The following is a 22,888-nucleotide window of genomic DNA, read 5'->3' on the forward strand; positions in this document are numbered from 1 at the left end:
TAGCACTTATCACTGTTCTAACTAAACAATTAATTTCATTATGGGTTGTGCAAAGTCTATGATTCTCATGCGGGACCCCAGGTGTGTTTTTTGTTCATGTAGCACAAAGCTCATTGCCTAAGTAGTAGGTAGGATTGGTAGATAAAATACAAGAAGTCCAGTTAAGTTTAAATTTTAATAAACAATGCATTTTTTTTTTTTAGTATAAGTGGGTCCCATTTGCTTATCTGAAATTCAAATATAACTGGGCTTCTGCTATTTTATCTGCCAAATCTGACAACCCTGGTAGCAGGGACTTGATACATTTTTTTCCTTTTAGGGAGAATTTCTAAATCGACCAGTATTTATGGAAAATGCATAAGCGTTTTTTTTTTTTTTTTGCCTTGACTCTGCCCTACACTTGCGGTGCGACCCTTTGGCAAAATTCAGTCCCTTTCTATGCCTCAGTTTCCCCATCGGAAAAATGGGAGTTTGAACAGCGACCGAAGCGCAGGGGTCGCCAGTGTGGGAGAGCGCCAGGTGAACTGTGAAGGAGCAGGGAGGGAGTTCGGGCCGTGCCCGTGCGGGACAACCCCGGTCTCCACTCTGGGCACCGCCGGCGGCGACTCCCGCCAGCGCCTAGGGTGCCTCGGTCCCGCCCCTACGCAGCGGAGGCCGGCCAGAGGCCGTCGCCATGGAGACGCGAGCAGCCTGGCACCCCCTCGCTCTGAAAGCCACGCGTTTCCGCTGCGTTGGAGCCTTCTCATTGGACGGCCGTCTGGACGCTACCACCCGCCCCGAGCCCGCTAAGGGGAGGGGGCGGGGCCTTATCCTCATGGGATTCGTTCCCTGGAGACCTGTGTCCGCGGCCTCTCTGGGAAAGCATGGGTCCTTTCCCTCACGCGGGGAAAAGGACTGCGTCTCTTAGGTCTGGAGAGTGTCCATTGCTTCTCCTACTAGAATTTATGCTCATGCTGCTCCCTGAGAAAAGAAGAGGGGGCGGGAAAGTCGGCCACGCCCCCTCCAGAGCCTATTTGGTCTCAGGAGCTAGAGCACCGGAAGTGCTGGCGACGTGTCAGTGCGCCCTACCCTAAACCTTCCCCCCCAGGCCACCTTTCCCATTCAGCTGTGGGATTCCGGGGCCGCCTGGGCGCTGCACCCGCCACTTCCGCATCGAACCGCCGCTTCAACCGAACCCACTCCCTCTGCGCGCGCTCCATCTGGTGCCCGACTGCTGGGCCGGCGCCTGGGAGAAGCCACGCCCTTTCCCGCGCCTGACAGCCAATGAGCGGGCGTCTCCCGGCGGGGTGGTGGGTAATTAATGAGGGCCGGGCGCTGATTGGCTGCAGCGTCGTGGCCGGGGGCAGGGCGGCGGGGTAGGTTGTTCCTGAGGTGGGAGGCGGTACCCGTGGCTGAGAAGAAGAAGGCCTGAGAGCGACATGTCCCCGGCGGCTCAGGCGGAGCGGCCCGTGGCGCTGTTTTTCTGAGTCCGGGGTGGCCTGGCAGCCGGCCGAGGACGAGGGTCGGCGGGGGCTGCCCCCGTGGTGGTGGCCGCCATGCTGGGAGCCTGGGCGGTTGAGGGAACCGCTGTGGCGCTCCTGCGACTGCTGCTGCTGCTGCTGCTGCCGCCGGCGATCCGGGGACCCGGGCTCGGCGTGGCCGGCGTGGCCGGCGCGGCGGGGGCCGGGCTGCCCGAGAGCGTCATTTGGGCGGTCAACGCGGGCGGAGAGGCGCATGTGGACGTGCACGGGATCCACTTCCGCAAGGACCCTTTGGAAGGCCGGGTGGGCCGAGGTGAGAGTCCCCCTGCCGAGCCGCGGGATCCAGGGCTTGCTGTGCTGGGCGCAGCCGGCCGGGGGCTGCGGGCCCCAAGCCCCTTTCGACCCTGGGGCCGCGTCTCTGGAGCGAAGTTTCTCTCTGCAGCTTCTTCGGGGGCCCGCTCTGAGCTCAGGGCCTGGCACTGGCTCCAAGGTACCTAGAGTCATACAGGCAGAGAGTTGGCCAGAAGTTAGTTATATTTGGATTTCTCATCCTGCATTTTCTCAACCCCTCACTCCCATCCAAGCTGGGAGAGAAATGACGAAGGCGGCCTTTTGCTACCTCCAGGCCTCGCGGGTTGTAGGTCATGGGTGCCCCTGCTTCTCCTGTCGAGACAGTTCTTGGGAGATCTCGTCGACCCAGGAATCGGCCGCTTTCCTTGCCCCTTCTGCAGGAGCGGGGCTTGATTCTTAGCCAGAATAGGAAGGAATCTTCGAAGAGAATGGGCCAGGAAAGTTTGATTGTAGCCTCCTCCCCCGCCCTCTTTTCGAGCGAAGAATATGTGTGCTTAAAAGTAGAATCGGCAGGCCGCCCCCAGAGGGTGGTTCTATCGAAGCCATCCTGCACGTGAGGCTGGTGGCTGTGTGTGAACTGCGTCAACCAGTGTAAGAATCCGAATGGTCTATCAGAGAATGCTTACAACCTCCCCTAGGTGATCCTGAGAGTTCTAATTCCAGCTTAGGGGGAAAATGATTGTGACTTAACTTGCTGGGCAACAGTGGTTTTTAACGGAGCTGCTCCCTTCCCAAAGTTAGTGTGTGTCAGAATTGCCAGGGCAGCTGGTTAAAAATGCAGATTCCTAGTCCCCACTCGAAATCGATTATAGTAGATTGAGCTTTTTTGCTGGGATCCAGGTTTCTGCACCAGGGGCTTGTGATGTAGGTTGCCCCGAGACCACCGTTTTGGAAGATCAGCTTTATAATCTTTGTTTCTTCTGTTGGAGGGATTGGAAAACAGGTTTCAGAAGGAAGTTCTTTGCTAGGAGATTGATACTGTATGCTGGGTTCAGAGGCTGCCAAATTGGCAGTATGCCACCTCCAGACAACCAGGAGACAGACTCACTCTTCACTTTCTCTCACTCTTTTTCTGCGATGCCCAGATTTGGCTCTTGCTTTTACTAAAATAGTTCTTCCCAAGTCGATTGCAGTGTCCTGGAGTTTGTTATATTAAGGAGTTTATTGCCTTTCACACATATGAGGGTCTTGGGACACAGGGCTGTTTTGTGAAGTTCTATGTTTGTCTTGGAGTTTGTTGAGCCCTGGCATGTAGATCACAGTAGCCTGGGTTCAGCTGACTCAGGGCTCCAGTCTTTAGCAGCGGTAACAGCAGCCAAAGCCAGACTTTATAGCAGGAGGTCATTACTATCTCTATCCTGGACCCTTCCTCTTTCTTCACGAGTGTGGGCAGGGAGGAAAGAGCCCTTGAGGAAACTAGACAGTTTGTGGACTTTGCCTCTTGAGATAGCGGTGGTGAGGGCGCTGAGCGGATGGTTTCTTTCACTTAGCAGATACCAGGCCTTACATTGGTTACATCGTCCTATTCAGTCTGTTGTGCAGAGAATAAAGCCGAGTAAGACCACACAGGTTTAGTTCCCAGATACTGCCCTTATTCAGAAATTCTGGTTTTAATTTGCTGATGCAGGTGGTGTGTGTGCGTGTGTGTGTGTGTGTGTGTGTGTGTGTGTTTCTTTGGCTTGGTCAGCAGTCAGCCAAGATCTGTGTCCTTGGGTTATTGGCTCATGGTTGCAGTTCCTTGGAAGGAGTTTATTGTAGCAGGTAAAATTACATGAGACCTACCAAAGCTTGTGTGTACTGGAGTCCTATTTCGGACACTGGCCCTTGGGGCACTGTATAAATGAAGGTTCCCTGCTAAGGTTCCCCTCTCCATTCTACCAATCTGGGTAAGAATTGGAGCAGTATTAAGGCATGGATGGGGAGTGGGAGGTGGCGCTTGTCAGCTGCAGTTTGGACCAGCTTGTTGCAACATTGCACTTACCAGGTTCCTGAGAAAGGCATTTTGCTGGCTTTAGGTCGGGCTGAGATGCGCATAAGCTTGCACTCTCAGGAGGCAGCTCTCTACTAAGGAGTCAGTCCTACCAAGGGAAGTCCAGCTGTTCACACTGCCTTTCTTCTGGGACTGTTTGGATAAGGGTGTGCCAGGTATTTGAAGACCCTTGCCTCGTGCAGCTATTTACACTGATTGCAGTAGGAACTGTATGCCTTATTTCTTTTCCCACCTGCCTGTGATATTGTTTCCAGCATGCTGAGAAAAGTTGATTTTATGTTGAATGAATTCAGGTATTTGTTACCAAGTTAGTCCAGATAAGGGTTTGGCCTTCTTTTGAACTTGCTGTTTCTGTGTAGTTTCTTTGTAGTTCAACATTCTTGTAATTGTGAGTGGCCCAGGGCACCTAGTGGTTTATGCTTTCAAAAGCAGTTCAGATATTTATTGAATTTCATTTCTGCCTTGAGGATAGCTAGTGCTTACAGCCTGGGAAAGGCTTTTTCAGCCTGTGTGCTTCCACAGATGGGAGCACCACTACAGAAAGTGGTTTAGAAGCGTTCGCCTTGGGGTTTTGGTATGAGGCACATTCCAGGGTTTTTATTTATTTATTGAAAATTTTTAATTTTGTTTTTTATTGTAGACACAGGGGTCTCACTATGTTGCCCAGGCTGGTCTTGAACTTCTGTCCTCAAGTGATCTTCCCACCTTGGCCTCCCAAAGTGCTGGGATTACAGGCATGAACCATCACGCCTGACCATGTTCCAGATTTGTAACTTGGTCATTTTGAGTTCTTCTTCACTCTGACTAGGAAAAGACCTGGTTATTTGACCTGAGGGCACAGAATTTTGCTTGAGTTTCGGGAAGGCTATTTCCTCTTCAGAGAAAGATACCTGCTAAAGTCGCAGGTCCTCGAGAAACTTGCTTTACGTCTCTGAGCCTTGTTTTCCTTCTCAAAAAATCTCTCATGCTTTAGAAATTTCTGATAAGACTGTAAACTCTCTTGTCCAGAGTAGCTTGAAGTGTCTCTGTCACTTTTTTTTTTCCTTGATGACCTTTTACATGGAATTAAAAATAGGGCAGAACATAGCTCCAGAGGGGAAAAAAGTTGGTTGGGGACCAGAACCTATCAGGTTGCTAATGCTGTAACCTTAAGGAATACCCTTTCCTGGGCTGCCTTCCTTTCACCTGGGGAAGGATTTGGCTTTGGGGAGGTAAGAGCTTGAAACATGGGATGAGAGAGGAGTCACTGCTACCTCTGATTTGCTCAAAGCCATGGGAGTTGTTTAGAATTCTCTACCTCTACTGTCACCTAACAGGCAGGCTTCATCTGCAGGCCTTCCAAGTAGTGGAAGTTCACAGGTAGAAAATTTAGGTCCCTGAATCCGTGGGTTCCCTGTCTCAGCCCATTCAGAACAATTCTTTAGGTACTGGCCTCACTGGAGAAAGAAGTGATCCAGAAGAACAGTCTAGTGACCAGGAGATCTGAGGGTGGGGTGGGAGTGACGCTAGAGCACCAAGGGGGGCTCTACAGCTGTGTTCTCATGGAGGACAGGCTTCTGCTCATTCTGGCTTTCCCACTCTTGTGGTTCCCAGTTGCAGTTTTCCAGTTAGTTTTATTACTTCCTTTTCTTTTGATCCATTCCCTAAACTGCCTTGAGTGGAGGCATTTATTTAGTGCTTATCGTGTGCATATCCTTGCCTGGCTAGCATACCCACGTTTCTGTGTCTCTCTCCGTGTGAGGCATTGTATTGAGCTATTTATACAGATTGTTTTATCCTTACCACAATGCTGTGGGATAGGTGGTGTCCCCATTTTATAGGTGAGAAAACAGACCTAGAGAAAACAACTTGTTCAGTGACACTTCGTGTATGTCTTTTCCTGAACCCTGTGCTGAATTTTCCAAGGAGCCTAGTTACTACATTGTCTAAAACTAAGAAAGAGCAGACATAATGTAGGCCCTTCGGCCCCCTTCCTTTTTGGTTAACTGAGTTATGCCAATTTCAGCAGTATGCTGACTGTACACTTCATTGTATTTTAGAGAAATCTGTTTCGCTGTGAATGCATAAAGGCTAAGGAGGGAGGAACAACCCTTGTTTGCTGCTGCATCTCTTGGGACTTGGGCAAATTCAACTTTGCACGTGGCAGATCTCTTGGGAAAGCCACTTGGGTTTTAAAGGGAAATATTTTAAAGGTAATTCCAAGGTTGTTAAGTAATTTTTGTTCACATGGTTGAGTTTTCTTCACTGTGGGACTGAGACTGCCACAGATTACATTACTGTCAGTTCCTCACTTTTTCCACTTGGCAAGAAAAAAAAAAAAGATTCGGCCTGGTGTGGTGGCTCACGCCTATAATCCTAGCACTTTGGGAGGCCGATGCGGGCAGATCACCTGAGGTCGGAGTTGGAGACCAGCTTGGCTAACATAGTGAAAGCCCGTTTCTACTAAAAATACAAAAAATTAGCCGGGCGTGGTGATGCGTGCCTGTAATCCCAGCTACTTGGGAGGCTGAGGCAGGAGAATCGCTTGAACCTGGGAGGTGGAGGTTGCAGTGAGCTGAGATTGCGCCATTGCACTCCAGCTTGGGCAACAAGAGCGAAACTCCGTCTCCAAAAAACAAAAACAAAAACAAAAAAACAATTCCCCACCCATGCACAAAATTTTCTGTGTATCCGTAAATCAAATGTAGTTGATGTTCCAGATTTGTAAGGATCACAGTCCTCATGGAAGAAGGAAATTCTTAGAGCTCAGTTGGAAGAGAAACAGCAGTCTTTCAGTCTTCATAGGTTTGTATCCCGGGGCAGTGGTTTTTTGAGGCTGGAAAGGAGGGGGAGCATGTTAGCAGTACATCCTTTGTATGCATTGCTCAGCTACTCTTTGATTTCTTGAGGAGAAATAGAAAGAAAAAAGTCTGAAGACAAAAGTGCAATGAGTTTCCTCTTCCATTGTCTCATCAGTCCCTCTGATCTCGTGGCTAATGTCACTTACAGGAACTGTTAACAGTTATGTTTATTTTTTTGAGGTCTTGACCTCAGCCACTGGGTCTTTTTGTTAATCTTTTACCTTTTGCCATGTCTTCTCCCTTGTTGATGATTCAGAAGATAAAGCTCTGGGGATGACAGCCCCTGGCCTTCTCCCAAAGGATCTAGTTGCCAGATGTCTTCAGGGTCACCACGTGAGATTGGAAGGCAGTCTTGAAATCTTAATTTCATGCGGGAGGAGAGACTACATGACGGCTACATCTGTAGTTGGAACAGTATATTTATGGAGCACTGGAAAGCCTTACTGTGTTTATAGGATAAAGGAGTCAGGCTACTCTCTGGAGGAAGCAGAACTATTTACCTCTGAGACTGAAATGTGATATCTTATATTTGCACAAAAAAGATTCGGCCTGGCGCGGTGGCTCACGCCTGTAATCCTAGCACTTTGGGAGGCCGATGCGGGTGGATCACCTGTGGTCAGGAGTTTAGTTTGTTGTGCGAGAGGAAGAAAAAAACATATATACAACTGTCTTACACCAAGGTTGGGAGAGGGCCAGGGCCAAGAGAGGTTTTCTGCTCTTCTGATACTGACCCGAGGTAAGTAACTTTTTACTTTTATCCTCTCTCATTCCTTGTCAGTTTGTGAAATGTGAAAGGTGATTCCCCTAGGACTTGGACATCTTAGGCAGATTGCCTTGCCCTGCAGGATGCTCTAGCCTTGTGGATAGAATGGCATGGCTTCACTGCTTTGCAGGCACCTCCTTCATTGTCATTTATTCATTCAGCAAACTGTATGAGTGGCGACTATGTGCCAGGTCCCGTGCTAGGCACTGGAGGTGCAGTAGTGACTTTTTTTTTCTGCTGTTGGTTTATCTGAGTGAATGTTCAAGTAAGTAGGTGAGGTAGAGTTTTGTGAGTCTGTGGGAAGTAAGGAAATTAGCATCACACCTTTCTTTTATGAGCCTGTTTTTGTTTACAGCTTTGGAACTTTTCGAATGAAAATTATGAAAAAAAAAAACACAACAACTAAAGCTGGAATTTTATTCGTAAGGACAATGAAGAATGACTTTCCAAAGCAGATATCCTGTTTGTTTTAGACTCTGGGCTTTTCTGAATGAGAGAAAACATTCTTTGAACTTCATCTTGTATGGAGTTCCTGGCCATCCCCCCTGTTTTAGGAGGTTTCTCTGAAGCCCTCCCTCTTGGGGAACCAGGCAGCTGCAACACAGCACTTTCTTCTGGTAATGAGTTAGACTTGTTCTCCGTACAGTCAGGGGGAAAAAGTCATTTTAATGTGCTTTTAGAAAGTTCCGGTCTGAGGTTTACAGGGGCTGTTGGCCTGATTAGTGTTTAGTTTCTTTCATTTTACTCTTCCATAGTAATGGCTGTATGATTCCTGCCTTTGTTGGAGCTCTGTTTGGAGCCAGGTGCAGAGTGGGTGGCCCCTTTTATGGAGAGGGTTATTAGCATTGCCCTGGAAATGCCTCTGGCTGTTCTGGGGTCTTTGCTCTTCTTTTGTGTCTTGCCTCTGATGTGCTTTCTCTTTGTCTTTTGTCCTCAGCCTCAGACTATGGCATGAAACTGCCAATCCTGCGTTCCAACCCTGAGGACCAGATCCTGTATCAAACTGAGCGGTACAATGAGGAGACCTTTGGCTACGAAGTGCCCATCAAAGAGGAGGGGGACTACGTGCTGGTCTTGAAATTTGCAGAGGTCTACTTTGCACAGTCCCAGCAAAAGGTGAGGCCTAGTCAGGCTGCTGCTTGACCAGTAGGACATTGCTGCTCTTGGACAATCCATGATTATGGGGCTAGAGAGTGTGAGAGTCTCTCCAGAAAGGCAGAACAGATGAGCTCTAGAGAAGCATGTTCCATAGTGCACAAGGCTGCACTTGCCTTGGGGGTGAGTGACAGAAAGCAATGCCAGAATCCTTGTTTTGCCAACTAACTGATCCTGTTAAGGCCCTCCTGGCTACTTCCCTCCATGGTTTGCCGCACCTTCTTGTTTTTAGCCTTATTTTTCCTCTGTCCCTTCCTGTGAATTTCCTTCTTCCTATGCTAAGCTTTTTGTTTGTATTCTTTGTTCCTTAAAGCCAATATAAGAACTCCTGGGCAGTGAAGGAACATGGCTTTGATTTGACCCGGGTTAAGGATGCTAACCACCCTGGATATCCAGACCCATCATTTCTTAAATTATTTTTGAACTTCAAGCCCAAACAGGTGCATGATGTCCAACTGCTTGAAAGGATGTAAAGCTGATGGTTTTGACATTGTTTTCTTTTCTTATCCTGGAAGGTATTTGATGTACGATTGAATGGCCACGTCGTGGTGAAGGACTTGGATATCTTTGATCGTGTTGGGCATAGCACAGCTCACGATGAAATTATACCTATGAGCATCAGAAAGGGGAAGCTGAGTGTCCAGGGGGAGGTGTCCACCTTCACAGGGAAACTCTACATTGAGTTTGTCAAGGTAATTCCCCTATTCTGCCCATTGCTGAAGAGAATGGGTACAGGGGAAGTTGTTTGCTGCTGTGTGGGGTTGACCACTGTTTCCCTTTTCCTAGGGGTACTATGACAATCCCAAGGTCTGTGCACTCTACATCATGGCTGGGACAGTGGATGGTAGGTTGTGTCCTGACCTGCTTTTTTGACTTGAGTGGAGGGATATGGTTGAGGAAGCCCTTGGGAGGTAATTGAGCTGATCACTATTTTGGAAACACTTAAAGCTAAATTGTAGGGGATTCACAATCAGTTGGATAAGGATGAAGCATAACATGGTACTAGCCACAAGCTTTGGAGTCAGGTCTATGTATATCTTGTTGCTGCCATTTAATCAGATGTTTGTCTTGGATGGATGCTTTTAATTTCCCTATAAATTGGGATTAATAATGGTACCTATTGGTGTACCCTGACCTTTGTAGTCGTTTGGGATCACCTAAAACTTGTCCTTATTCTGTTTGTTTGACATCTCTTTCCTAGGGGAAAAAAAGGTAAAAGGAGGAGTCCTGTAGGCTTTTGGTATGCTCTGAAAGATTCCAGCATCGCTGGACTGCACTGGGACAAAACTTCACTTATTTATGTCTCCTTATCCTTGGGATCAAGTCTTAGAGTATATTTCTTTCTCAGGGTTTAGATTCTCCTGGCTGCCAGCATCTCAGGCTGATTTTTGCAGAGAAAGCTGCGTCTTTGTGACATTTCTCCCCCATTCCACCTCTGTACCTTTCCCCAACTCAATCTTGAATGCACTGAGGATTTCATCCTGTTGTCTTGATGTCCCCCAAATGCTGATATTATGACATCTAGGAGGATGAATGTCTTACCACCAAACCGACCTGTGTTCAAGTCCCTGAGGAGGAGGCAGGACAGAGGGATAGTGTGTGCTGGGAACCCAGAACTCTCTGGGTCAACGTTTCTTCAGTTGTTGTGTGAATCAAAAGGGAATGTGGGCTTGTGGGAGGAGGAGGGATTTGAAAAGGCTAAAGTTGAGGCATTGGGTCATTGTCCCTGTCCAGTCTGGTTATCTTGGGGCTCTGTAAAAGTAGAACAGGAAGGTAAGATAGTGAACCTCCCTATGAGCACGGCTTTTTCTACTTTCTAGTTAAATCTAAAGCTTTTGCAGCACTCTGCTGTTCTGTAGACCAGAGGCTATTTCTGCTACTTCTGGTCTTTTCTCTGGACCCGGGTTCAATCACAGCAATCTCTTTATTGTGGCTTATTTGCTGCTTTTAAGGGTCTCTCTTACTTAAATGCTGTGGGTCTTAACAGTGTTTTCTTCCTTGTGTTAGATGTACCAAAGCTTCAGCCTCATCCGGGATTGGAGAAGAAAGAAGAGGAAGAAGAAGAAGAAGAATATGATGAAGGGTCTAATCTCAAAAAACAGACCAATAAGAACCGGGTGCAGTCAGGCCCCCGCACACCCAACCCCTATGCCTCGGACAACAGCAGCCTCATGTTTCCCATCCTGGTGGCCTTCGGAGTCTTCATTCCAACCCTCTTCTGCCTCTGCCGGTTGTGAGAACAAATGACTATCCTGAACAGGGTGGAGGGGTGTGGGAAAGAAACCAGCCATATTGGTTTTGGTTTCTATATTTTTCACAATGATTAATGGACAAAAACAAAGAGAAAAAAACACACATCAATTAAAGAAGACAAAAAGAGGCAGAGCGAGTAGAGAGCAGCCCTCATTCACCACCTGGTCCCAGACCTGCTTTGGTCCTCGTCCTCTCTTTGTGGCTGGCCCCCAGCCTTCTCTTTCCTCTTGAGGATACTTAGGGTAAACTGGATCCTTCCTGCTCAAGGATCCTCATTTGTATACCTAGTGGAAAGGACTCTGAACTCAGAGGAGTCACTGTTCCTTTTTTTAGGTTAGAAATTAACAGCAGGGAAATGCCATCTTATTACCTGAGACGACCAGCACTGGGAGTTAGGTATGGTCTGAAGTTATGTCTAGATAAGACTTCAGACGTCCTGGGATTGAAAGAATGTGTGTGAAGGGGTAGAATTTGTGCGGTAAAGACTTAAAAAAAAAAGTAGGGAGATTAAAAAAAAAGAAAGAAAATGCTTCCTTATCTGGAAGCCTTTCTGGATTAATCCAGTGATGGTCCCACCTTTAGTGTTTGAGCTTTGTCATTGCTTGTCTCCCTGGCATGTGCCAGTTATAGACTGTCCGGCATCCAAGACGTTTCGGTTATGTCGGGTCCTCAGATCGCCTCTGACTTGTTACCACAACAAATAATTTTGATTTCAGTGCCTGTTGGGGACTTGATTTCTTCTCAGTTTTGTTTGTTTGTTTGTTTCCTTAATCTGGCTCATTTGAAATTTCTTCTCCCTCTCAACCATCCCACTAAGTTATAGCCAAGAAGGGAAGGAGACACGGGGATTTGGGGTTCTCTGCTTGAATGTCTTCTCCTTTACCACCTCACCTTGTTGGTACCTCCCTCCCTGGATCTCTGAGCCAGCAGCCAGGAGGACCTGACCCAGCAGTTCTTTACTGGCCCCTTTGTAGGGCCTTGCTGCCAGGGGGCAGGGATGCTTTCCAGCCTGCAGCAACAGAACACTTGACCTTAAAAGTCTCTTCTGGTCTTTGGATTAGAAAAGGCTTATGTTAGCATAGCTTAAGAGCAACCTCAGAGACTTGAGCCCTACTAAGTGACTGACCACTGTTTAGAGTGTCTGGTATCTGATGTTCATTTATTCCCATGTTCTTGTGTGTCACAGTTCAGCCAGTTTTGGTTTATGCCTAGAGCTACTTCAAGGAACTAGACTAATTAGCTATATAGGCCCAGCGATGCTTCTTATTGATCTTAATAGTATGCCCCTCCTTCCCCTGTCCTTTCATTTCTCTATCCAAGTAGCAGTCAGGTTCTTGGTGTGATGGGACTGAAAGAATTCCAGTCAGCCAGAGCCTTGGCAGCTCTGAAGCTAACCTTAGCATCTAAGTGTCGGTCTTGAATTCCCTGAAAAAATTTCTATAGGAAATGAAGCTTGCCTGGTCCCCTCCTTTCTGGCCATTGTCATCCATTTCCCAGTTAGGGGAACAGTGAAGGGGAGGACCCAGCCAAGCTAGAAGGAATTTTGTGGATGGGAGACAGCAGGATTAGCTTCAGCTTGGGCTGGAGCAGTCAATATAGGATCTCAGGCCAGGCCCGCTTTTCTAGAATGTGTTTAATTTTGAGTTTGCTTTATTAGATATGTTTTTTAAGAGCTCTATATATTTGAACTGCTCCTTATGTGACAAAATAGGTAGCTCTTGGGCTCATGTCCTGGGTTTTGGCTCTTTAATGATTACTCCAGGCCAGCATTTAGTCATTTGAGAATTGTAGCCTGTTGTTTTCGCTGTGACTTGGGTCTCAGTGCTAGGGTATTGAGTCAGGCAGCTGGAGGGTTGTGGCCTGAGGCTGCAGTCAGAAGTATACTTCCCATAGTGCTTCACACAGCTCCCCTGCTTCTAAAGGATAAGGTACTGTAGCCTTGGTCCTGGGGACCACCTGCCTGGGGCAGTGGACATCCTAACTAAACAGGCTTCTGGCAGTAGCTTTGGTTCCTATCCCATCGAAATTCCCCAAAGCCCTGGGCCACTGCCATTGGGTTAGTCAAGATGAAGGAGGACTGGCTGCCTCCATTTTGCCTTGTTTGTTAGTTTGCCTGGGTCTGTCTGAGGAAGGAGGGGGTCCCGCCTTCCACCTCAACACATCCCTTCAGTGACTCAGAGTCTCAGAAGGAAACCCTGACTCCTGGGGCCATTTCCTAATGGTACTGTAAGCCAAGCAGCTTTGCTTCTGCCTCTGTTTCCAAGCCCACCCTTTTCCCCTGAGCTCAGGGTTAGGGATGGGCGCTTTCCTCTCTGGTTGTGAACGAAAGGAAGGAACATCTTTCTATGGCTAACAAAAACTAAAGGGGAAGTGAGGAAACAGGAAGAAGTATGGTGGGGGCTGGGGTAGACTCCCCTGGAGCCAAGCCTATCCAGCTAACAAGAGCTCCCTGGGGCTGGTCACAGCTGGCTCATGATGCTGAACTTGAAAGTTTTTTTGTTTTTGTTTTTGTTTTGTGGCTCCTCCAAGATATAGGTACATGAAGTTTAGGTTAAAGGGGTGGGATTCTTTATTTTTATTTTTGTATTGTATGTGTCAAGAATTACTCTGTTGTTCACCTTTTGCTTTTTGCACTGTTTGTTCCCCTATCTGTACTTTGAGCTTAGTGCTAGGACTGAGAGGCTGCACCATAGGGAATGCATGGGAGATGGTGAGGGGTGCCAGTGAGGGGTGCGTGGAGGAGAGGCCTGGGCTCCTCTACTGGATCTACACTCTGTCCCAGGTTTTTAGATCCCACTGAGCCCAGCTGACTGAAAACAAGGACAGTCAGGGTGAAACTTCTTTTGCCAGAAGTGTGGCCTGAGTTGAATTTCTGGGAGGATGGCGCAGATGTCTGCTGCAGAGATGGGCTGAGAGTTCCGCAGTCTAGCTCTGACTTAGGTCAGGGGCCTGTTGGTCTCTCATTGGACGTTTTTGGGTCTCACTCATGCTTACTGAAACATTGTGCCAAGAAACTCTGTGGGATTTGTGTCCCTTAAACCAGATTCACTTTTCTGAAAAATCTCCATTGTTGAGGAGAGGCTGCTCAGTCGACACCCCGAGTTCTCATGACTGGGAAGATAGTTTTCTTCAGGTGTCAATGGCGTTAGACTCCCAGGAAGACTAGCCCTGCCCACAGGGCCAGCTGTTGGTTTGAGAGCGTGTTCGTGTTCTCTTGCCCTCCCTGCCTAAGAGCTACTGGGATCACGTTAGCGGGCATTTAGGCTTTGATGAGAGGGCACAGTTTGAGTTAGGTTTACCTCCCCCTTTCTGTGCCTGGGAACTGTTTGGTCCAGCTTTAGAACTGTGGTTTTGACTTCCTTATCTCTTGGGAGAAGCTTCTGTTTTAAGGAATTTCTCTTCCTTCTTCTCCTGCCTCTAGCCTCTCCTGGAAAGGCCTGGATATGGTTTCTAAAATCTCAGCTGAGAACTTCAGAAAACAGCAGCAGTATTTTCCTTTTCCTAGTGCTAAAATCCCTTTCCCTAGAAATTGGCTCACCTTGGGAAACCCAGGGAAAGAATCAGCAGGTTCTCTGCCCTCCCTAGGGGTTGGGGAAGGACCCACCCCGGTCAGCACAGTGCCTTTTCCTCTCCTGCTCTGAGCCAGGGTGGGGCATTCCCTCTAGATTCAGGTTTGGGCAGGGGTCCTATAGTCCCTGCCATGGGGCTGCTTCCCTGTCCCTTCCCTCCCCTTTGCTGGCCTACTCTGGCATAATTCAAGTGTCTTCTTGCCTTGGGGATCCTTAGTGGCATCAAATGGCAACATGGAATATTGTCCTCCATGCCCCTCCAGAAGGACCTAGGAGAGTAGGTGAGCTTTCCAAAGTGAGAGACGAATCTTTCTTTCTTTTTTTTTTAAAAGGGCAGGATGGGTATGCTTTGGGCTTTCTCCTTCTGTGGCCCCGGAGGAAGGAGAGACTGAGGCAAGGCAAAGTGATAGTACACTGAAGCAGAACCGGAAACACCCAGGAACTGTTCAGAAATCTCAGAAGAAATCTGCTTCTCTTCGATGGAAAGATATAATTAACGATCAAAGAGCTCTAAGAAAATTGCAAAGAAGCCTTAATGTTCAAGCTTTAGAAAGATCAGAGCAATTTTTCTCTTTCAGTCCAAACTAAGACTCTCTGTATTTAAATCTCTCTGGGGCAAGAGGGCTAGATTTCCTCATTTTGTTATGAGACTAGATTGGTACCAGTAGATCAGCTGCCTAGTGAGGGCAGGTTTCTTCTTTGCATCTGTGTGGCTTGCTTCCAGTCTGGCCTGTCCTTTCCAGCTGCCTTTTGTCTAGCCTGCTATGGGGGGCCAGATTATCTTGATAAGAGCAGGTGACTTGGGGACTAGCTGGGTTGGCAGGAAAAGAGCAGGATGGATCTCTTGGGACGGGTTCCCCCAGGAGTATAAACACAAGGAGCCAGGATTGTGCTGGCAGCCAGGGAAACAGTAGTGCCTGTTTGAGTTGGCAGAGAGGGCCTTGGCACCTCTTGCATCCAGGCAGTCTTGTGAGATGGGGGCACATAGCACTGGGGAAAGCAGAACTCCATTCTCACCTCTATTTTGAGCTTCAGTGCTTTATTTCAGTATGAGGAAAAACAACAACAAACTGAAGTGCGCTTTCCGTCCTTTCAAAGGACAACTGTCGGGAAGGGAGAGCCGAAGTTGTGAGGTAGGAGGGGAGCACTGGCAGGGAGAGACATTCTTGACTCCTCTCTTCCCTGGTGTGTTGTGATCCAGGGAATGAAAAGAAATTTGACCCTGGATTGGTTCTGTCCTTGGACTTAAGGAATGTTACCTTTTCCTTCCACAAAGTTCTCCCAGGCAAGGACCAGCTGCCCATTCTGAGCCCAGGGCAGCCTCTTCAACCATTATTGGTCTAACCTGGCTTGTCAGGAAACCAAGTCCACCCTTCCACATTGGGCCTGGCTGCTCTATTCTGTACCAAGTACTGGAGAAAAAGCATCAAGTTCTTAGCCCTTGTAGCTTCTACTCTAGTTTCCCATCCTCTCTCTGTGGAGGCCAAACCAACTCTTTGCCAGCAGCCACAACATGCATTGACAGCGGCACAGTGAGATATAACTGATGGGCTTTGAACCTGGTTGGCCGGGGAAGCTGTAGGGGTGGATAGAGCTGGCTTTCCTTCTGGGCTGTCTCCATCTGACCCTACCCCTTCCATGTCCCACCCCACTCCCACCAAAAAGTACAAAATCAGGATGTTTTTCACTGTCCATTGCTTTGTGTTTTAATAAACAATTTGCAGTGACACTCTGTGTTGGGACTGAGTTTGAACTTGATCTCAAAGCGCTGAAGTGATGGGGTGGGAAAAAGGAGACCCAGGGGTTCACTTGGCTCCAAAGAGTTCTCCTGTGACGAGGCTGGGAACTGTTGTCCATTTAGCTGTGTGTCTTTTGCTTTTCTTCTCTCTGGGATGTTTGCTTAGGGGAATCATTCTGTAAAACCCTTCCCGGTCATTTCAACTAGCAGCGCATTTAAGGACAAAAAATTTGTTTTCACTTTCACTGGAACAACTAGGCACAGACTGTCCCACTCTTAAGGCACACTGGGCCTATTGCTGCCTCTCCTCACCATTCCCTTAGCCTCTGTGATAGCCCATGGACAAGCTAAGCTAACCTAAGCCATAGGAGATTTTTCTCTGCTTGCTCCTTTTCTGGTGTTTTGTCATTGTTGATTACACATTAGGAAGAGCAGAATGCAGGAGGGATTTTTTTTCCTATAATTTATAAGCCACGTTTTACAGGTGAGGATCGTTGAGCCAGGCATGGTGGCTTAACGCCTGTTATCCTAGCACTTTGGGAGGCTGAGGCCAGCAGATTGCTTGAGCCTAGGAGTTCAAGACCAGCCTGGGCAACATGGCGAAACCCTGTCTCTACTAAAAATACAAAAATTAGCCAGGCATGGTGGTGCATGCCTGTAGTCGCAGCTACTTAGGAGGCTGAGGTGGGAGGATTACTTGAGCCCAGGAGTTCAGTGCTGCAGTGAGCTGAGATTTTGCCATTGCACTCCGGCCTGGGTGACCCAGACACAGACACACACACACAGACACACACACAGACACACACATACACACACACACACACAAACACTGAAGCTCAGAAAAGTTCAGTAACATACCCCAGACTAATGTAGTAAATGGTCTGGTCAAGCCAGGGTTCAAATCCAGTCTGTTTGCCATCAAAGCCCCAAGCTCTTTAAAGCTGTAAAGATAATTACAGCTGTCCATTACTGAGTCCTTGAAATGGGCTGGGCACAATGCCCAGCATTTTACACATGTTATCTCTCTTTTATCTTCAACAAACCAGTTGCTATTCCCCTTTAAGAGACGAAGTGACTTGCACAAGGTAGCACAACCAACAAAAGGCAGAGCTGGGGTTTTAAACCAGGACTCCCGCTCTCCATCATTACCCTCTGCTGCCATCCATTTCTTCATGGTGCTGGGTGGCATGGCTCCAGAGCCTACCTGCGGGATTTCTCCGAGTGGGAATGGAGACTGCTGGCTTGCAGGGGTAGGGAGGGGTGGAGGTGGAGGAACAGGAGTTTGGCCTACCTCCCTCAGTTATCCCTTGAAGGGCAGAATTCAGTGTGCAGCCCCAAGAGTGAGGCCATTGTTGATGGAGTCTGTTCTCAGGGCCCAAACAAGCCAGGAGGCCCACAGAGCCTCTTTCTTAGGCTGAGCCCACCCATAACTGGAGTTCTTTCCTAATTCAGATTTCGTTGTTACTATTTCAAGTAGCTTTGCATGAGCTGCCAAATGGGGAAGAGACCTGAAGAACTCCCGCTCTAGGGAGTTACAGGGAGGGAAATTGTCTGACAGAAGATCTTGGGCCAAGTACCGGGGTTGGGTTGGACCACTCTGTGGGTCCAGATCTTAATCTTACTAAGGAAATCAGGCTCCCGGTTGGCTGGAGCCGGTGAGACCTTTCTCCATACTTAGTACCCCCCATCCCCCATAAAGGAAGAGAGATGAGTTTTTCTAGTACTTACTGGAAAGCTCATTGCTATCGCAGTGGTGAGGGGTCAAGGCAGAAAGGAGGTGGAGCATGGAGGTCCTGGAGCGGGCTTGCCTCTGCTCTCCAACAACCTAAGGCCACAAGCACCTCGCTGCAGCACCCTGGCCCAAGAGTCTCAGTTTTGTTTGTTCCTAACCACTTAACATTAGTACGAAATAACTCCACTTGCTTTGTCACTGCACTCTCTCACCTGGATCCATGGCTTCTCCCTGCCCCGTGCGCCTGCCCTGTGTGCCTGCCCTCAACAGAGGGGGCGTGGAGAAAGAGGCCACTTGTGTATATTGTCATAGTGACCATTCATGGGACACTCTTCCTGGCACCAGTACAGTGCTTTTTCTTGCCGTTTTGTGTCTCTTCATAACAATCCTAGGAAAGACTTGTGACTAGCCTGACTTATAAATGAAGGCACAAAGGCCTCAGGAGAGAAACGACCTGGCCAGAGTCACATAGCTGGTAATTGGCCGAGCAAAGACTGGAACCCAATGCTGTTTGACCCCAAAATCTGTGCTTTTAGTGCCATGATATACTAGTTTTAAAGAGGAACCTTTGAGTATTGATAACTGATGAATCTATGATTACATGGAGGTTTTATTATTTCTCTGAAAAAGTAACTTTTAAGACTTGGTGATACAAAGATCTATAAATATATACAGAAATAAATTCTTAAAAAAGTGTTAGGAGTGCAAAATGTGAAAAATCATTTTCTTTTTTTTTTTTCTCTTTTTGAGGCCGGGTTTTGCTCTGTCACCCAGGCTGGTGTGCAGTGGCAAGATCTTGGCTCACTGCAGCCTTGACCTCCCAGGCTCAAGCGATCCTCCCACCTCAGCCTCCTGAGTAGCTGGGACTACTACAGTGTGCAGCCACCACACCCAGCTAATTTTTATACTTTTTGTAAAGACAGGATTTTGCCATGTTGCCCAGGCTGGTCTCAAACTCTTGGACTCAAGTGATCCGCCCACCTCGGCCTCCCAAAGTGCTGGGATCAGAGGTGTGAGCCACCATACCTGGCCTGAAAAATCATTTTCTTCCCTATCCCTCTAATCCCCAAAGGATAATACAGAGGACATTCTGGTGTGTATCTTTCATTTTAAATGTATTTACATATATATATGTGTATATATGTATTTATATATATGTAATATATATGTGAATGTATTTACATATATGTGTGTGTGTGTATATATATATATATACACACACACACACACAGTCTTTTTAAACAAGTGGGAATATACCATACATATCATTCTGTGCCATTTTTACTTAATATGTCTTAGAGAGGTAGTTCATATAGATGGGTCAGTACATAGAGATTTTCCTCACTCAAGGGCTGTACAGTATCTTATGGTTAGATTGTAATTGATTTTACCAATCCCCTGTAGATGAACATTAAGATACTGCTCATTTTTTGCCAGTACAAACTGCTGCAGTGAACATGCTTATGCATATATCTTTGTGCGTATGTGCAGGTGTTTCTTTAGGGAATTCCTTTAAGGAATTACTGGATCAAACAATATATGCATTTAAAAATTTGAAAGTACTGTCCTCCATGAGGCTATATGAATTTTTACTCACCAATCTTGTGCTGTGACTTTGGAATATGCCAGAAATCTCTTTTGGAAACAGGTAGGATATAAATAATAAATAATGCTTTTTAAAAACAGCCCTCTGGCTAAGCGCAGTAGCTCACACCCGTAATCCCAGCACTTTGGAAGGCTGAGGCAAGTGGATCACCTGAGGTCAGGAGTTCGAGATCAGCCTGGCCAACAAAGTGAAACCTCATCTCTACTAAAAATATAAAATTAGCCAGGCGTGGTGGTGGGCACCTGTAATCCCAGCTACTTGGGAGGCTGAGGCTGGAGAATCACTTGAACATGGGAGGCAGAGGTTGCAGTGAGCCAAGATCATGCCATTGCACTCCACCCTGGCAACAGAGCAAGACTCCTTCTTAAAAACAAACAAACAAACAAACAAACAGCCCTCAGCCAGATAGTAGAGTGACTTGGTACTAAGGAAATTACTAGCTCTTAGTCCCAGACCACAAGCCATGCCTGCAATCCCAGCCATGACTTGCTAATTCAGTGCATGCCATCTGGGGAGGCAGCAGAAAGCAGGACTGAACTTTCAGTCTTGGCAGAAAAATGCCAGCTGATGATGTCTTGCTTACCTTGGTTACACCAGCTCTGGGCCCCACCTGCCTGGCCTGATTTGAAGGCAGACTGCCTGGCTACTCTGGGACTGCCCTGGAAAACAGCCACTCTCACACCTCTTACAGGGAGGAAAACAGCCAGCGGGAGAGAGTCAGCCCTGAGCTGGGGGGAAAGGAAGGCTGGCCCTCTGCTTTTGGTGTCAGGATTACTATTTAATGCAGTAGTCCTCTATTTTCCTTCTTCCCCCAAATAAAGTGTTAGTATATGTAATTTTCAAAAGACATTTTAAAAGAGCCTTTCCCCACACCTCAAAAAATTTGATGTGGAAAGGCAGATTGGAGGTTACACCCCTAATTTTTCCTACCCCTTTAAAAAATGAAATTATATATATTTCCTTCCCTTTCCCTTTCCTTCATTTCCTTCTTTCTTTTCTCGTTTCCTTCCTTTCCCCCCCTCCTTTCTTACAGTCTCACTCTGTCACCCCTCGAACTTCTGGCCTCAAGCAATCCTCTGGCTTTGGCCTCCCAAAGTGTTGGTATTACAGGCATGAGCCACTGTGCCCAGCCAGTCTATTCCTTTTAACCAAAATTCATAGGTAGTGCCCAGAGAGAGTACAAGCTCTGACTCATACGGCAGTATTTACTTAAAAAAAAAAAAGCCAGGCATGGTGGCTCACGCCTGTAATCCCAGCACTTTGGGAGGCTGAGGCAGGCGGATCACCTGAGGTCAGTTCAAGGCCAGCCTGACCAACATGGTGAAACCCCATCTCTACTAAAAATACAAAAATTAGCTAGGTGTGGTGGTGGGCACCTGTAATCCCAGCACTTTGGGAGGCTGAGGCAGGCGGATCACCTGAGGTCAGTTCAAGGCCAGCCTGACCAACATGGTGAAACCCCATCTCTACTAAAAATACAAAAATTAGCTAGGTGTGGTGGTGGGCACCTGTAATCCCAGCTACTTGGGAGGCTGAGGCAGGAGAATCGCTTGAACCTGGGAGGCGGAAGTTGCAGTGAGCCAAGATTGTGCCACTGTACTCCAGCCTGGGCGACAGAATGAGACTCTGTCTCAAAAAAAAGAATAATAAAAATAAAAAATAAAGTAAAATAAAAAAACAGGCCAGGCACAGTGGCTCACGCATGTAATCCCAACACTTTGGGAGGCTGAGGCAGGTGGATCACAAGTTCAGAAGATCGAGACCAGCCTGTCCAACATGGTGAAACCCTGTCTCTACTAAAAATACAAAAATTAGCTGGGCATGGTGGCGCGTGCCTGTGTTCTCAGCTACTTGGGAGGCGGAGGCAGGAGAATCGCTTGAACCCAGGAGGCAGAGGTTGCAGTGAGCCGAGATTGTGCCACTGCACTCCAGCCTGGGTGACAGAGCGAGACCCGTCAGAAAAAAAAAAAAAAAATTAAGTTTGAGGTTGCTTTTAAATTTTAAAAGAAAGTAAGGCAACTTTGGCATAGAGTTTGCCTTCCAGACACAGATCCAAAAGTATTTTCTTTTCTTTTTTTTTTTTTGAGACAGAGTCTTGCTCTGTTGCCAGGCTGGAGTGCAGTGGCGCGATCTCAGCTCACTGCAACCTCCACCTCCCAGGTTCAAGCGATTCTCCTGCCTCAGCCTCCCAAGTAGCTGGGACTAAAGGAGTGTGCCACCATGCCCGGCTAATTTTTGTAGTTTTAGTAGAGACGGGGTTTCACCATATTGGTCAGGCTGGTCTCGAACTCCTGACGTTGTGATCTGCCTGCCTCGGCTTCCCAAAGTGCTGGGATTATAGCCGTGAGCCACTGCACCTGGCCGGTATTTTCTTTTTAAAAAAGTATACAAGCAGCCCATGATTATATGCTTGAGATAAAATAGTACAGAAGTAGTTCTAAATAATGTCAAAAGTGAATATATTTCCTTTAGTCTCTTCTGATACTCTCCTCCCCAGACGTAATCAAAGTTAATGTTTTAATGTATATCCAGACCTCTTCCTTTACAGTTACAAATGCATATTTATATTTATGTCTATGTCTATCTGTGTTTTTTTTTTTTTTTTTGAGACAGGGTCTCACGCCCATGGCCCAGGCTAAAGTGCAGTGGTGCGATCTCAGCTCACACAGCCTCGGCTTCCTGGGCTCCGGTGATTCTCCCACCTCAGCCTCCTGAGTAGCTGGGACTACTGGCATGCACCAGCACGCCCAGCTAATTTTCGTATTTTTAGTAGAGATGGGGTTTTGCCATGTTTCCCAGGCTGGTCTCGAACTCCTGGGCTCAAGCAATTTGCTCACCTTGGCCTCCCAAAGTGCTGGGATTACAGGCATGAGCCACCACACTTGGCCCACATCTAAATATTTATATACTTTTTATTTTAAATAAATGGGATTCGCGGCTGGATGCAGCTGAGCTGTGATTGTGCCACTGCACTGCAGCCTGGGTGACAAGAGTGAGACCCTGTCTTAAATAAATAAATACATAAATATGACTCTGTGCCTTGCTTTTTGCCCTACTTAATATATGTTTGAGATCTTTCCATACTAATATATATGTCTCATTTTTTAAAACAGCTCTATGTAACGTGAATGGATACAAATGTAATTTATTGTAATTTGTCAATATTACAAATCTCTGTGCATGCATGTAGGGTAAATTCCTAGATGTGGAATTGCAGGTGAAGAGGTTACATTTGCCATCATCCCTAGAAAGAGAAAAGCCATGGTCCAGGTAACTAGTCTTGGTGCTATGACAACAAACCTTCCGTAAATAAGTATATGGGAAATGGCCACATGCTAAACCACCCTCTTGGCCATTCACAATCAAGTAGCATATTAAAAGTTCTGGAAATTCTTCAGTAACCACTCTTTTGAGTGGTTTAAAAAGAGTTG

General features: G+C 47.3%; 1 protein-coding gene and 1 long non-coding RNA gene across 9 annotated transcripts; one reads left to right on the top strand and one right to left on the bottom strand.

The window, feature by feature from the left end:
• The first annotated feature begins 385 nt into the window (after positions 1–385).
• On the top strand, positions 386–16,110 carry MLEC (malectin). Of its 8 annotated transcripts, XM_063785111.1 has the most exons (8): positions 1,820–5,012; positions 5,841–5,993; positions 6,501–6,585; positions 6,898–7,377; positions 8,342–8,520; positions 9,075–9,251; positions 9,346–9,403; positions 10,567–16,110. In XM_063785111.1, exons 5-8 carry the CDS (start codon positions 8,356–8,358, stop codon positions 10,794–10,796), a joined length of 630 nt encoding a protein of 209 aa, XP_063641181.1. In that variant the 5' UTR covers positions 1,820–5,012; positions 5,841–5,993; positions 6,501–6,585; positions 6,898–7,377; positions 8,342–8,355; the 3' UTR covers positions 10,797–16,110. The 8 variants fall into 8 exon arrangements, with proteins under 8 accessions (XP_522542.3, XP_016779878.1, XP_063641181.1 ...); XM_063785109.1 differs by having other exon boundaries at positions 1,820–5,993; XM_063785110.1 differs by having other exon boundaries at positions 6,501–7,377.
• On the bottom strand, positions 15,358–18,645 carry LOC134807413 (uncharacterized). The gene is made up of 2 exons (XR_010147809.1): positions 17,848–18,645; positions 15,358–17,060 (listed from the first exon to the last, which is right to left on the bottom strand). It is a non-coding gene; the product is annotated as an uncharacterized LOC134807413 (long non-coding RNA).
• Positions 18,646–22,888: the final 4,243 nt, after the last annotated feature.

Source organism: Pan troglodytes, chromosome 10 (assembly GCF_028858775.2).
Source record: "Pan troglodytes isolate AG18354 chromosome 10, NHGRI_mPanTro3-v2.0_pri, whole genome shotgun sequence".
Classification (NCBI taxonomy): domain Eukaryota; kingdom Metazoa; phylum Chordata; class Mammalia; order Primates; family Hominidae; genus Pan; species Pan troglodytes.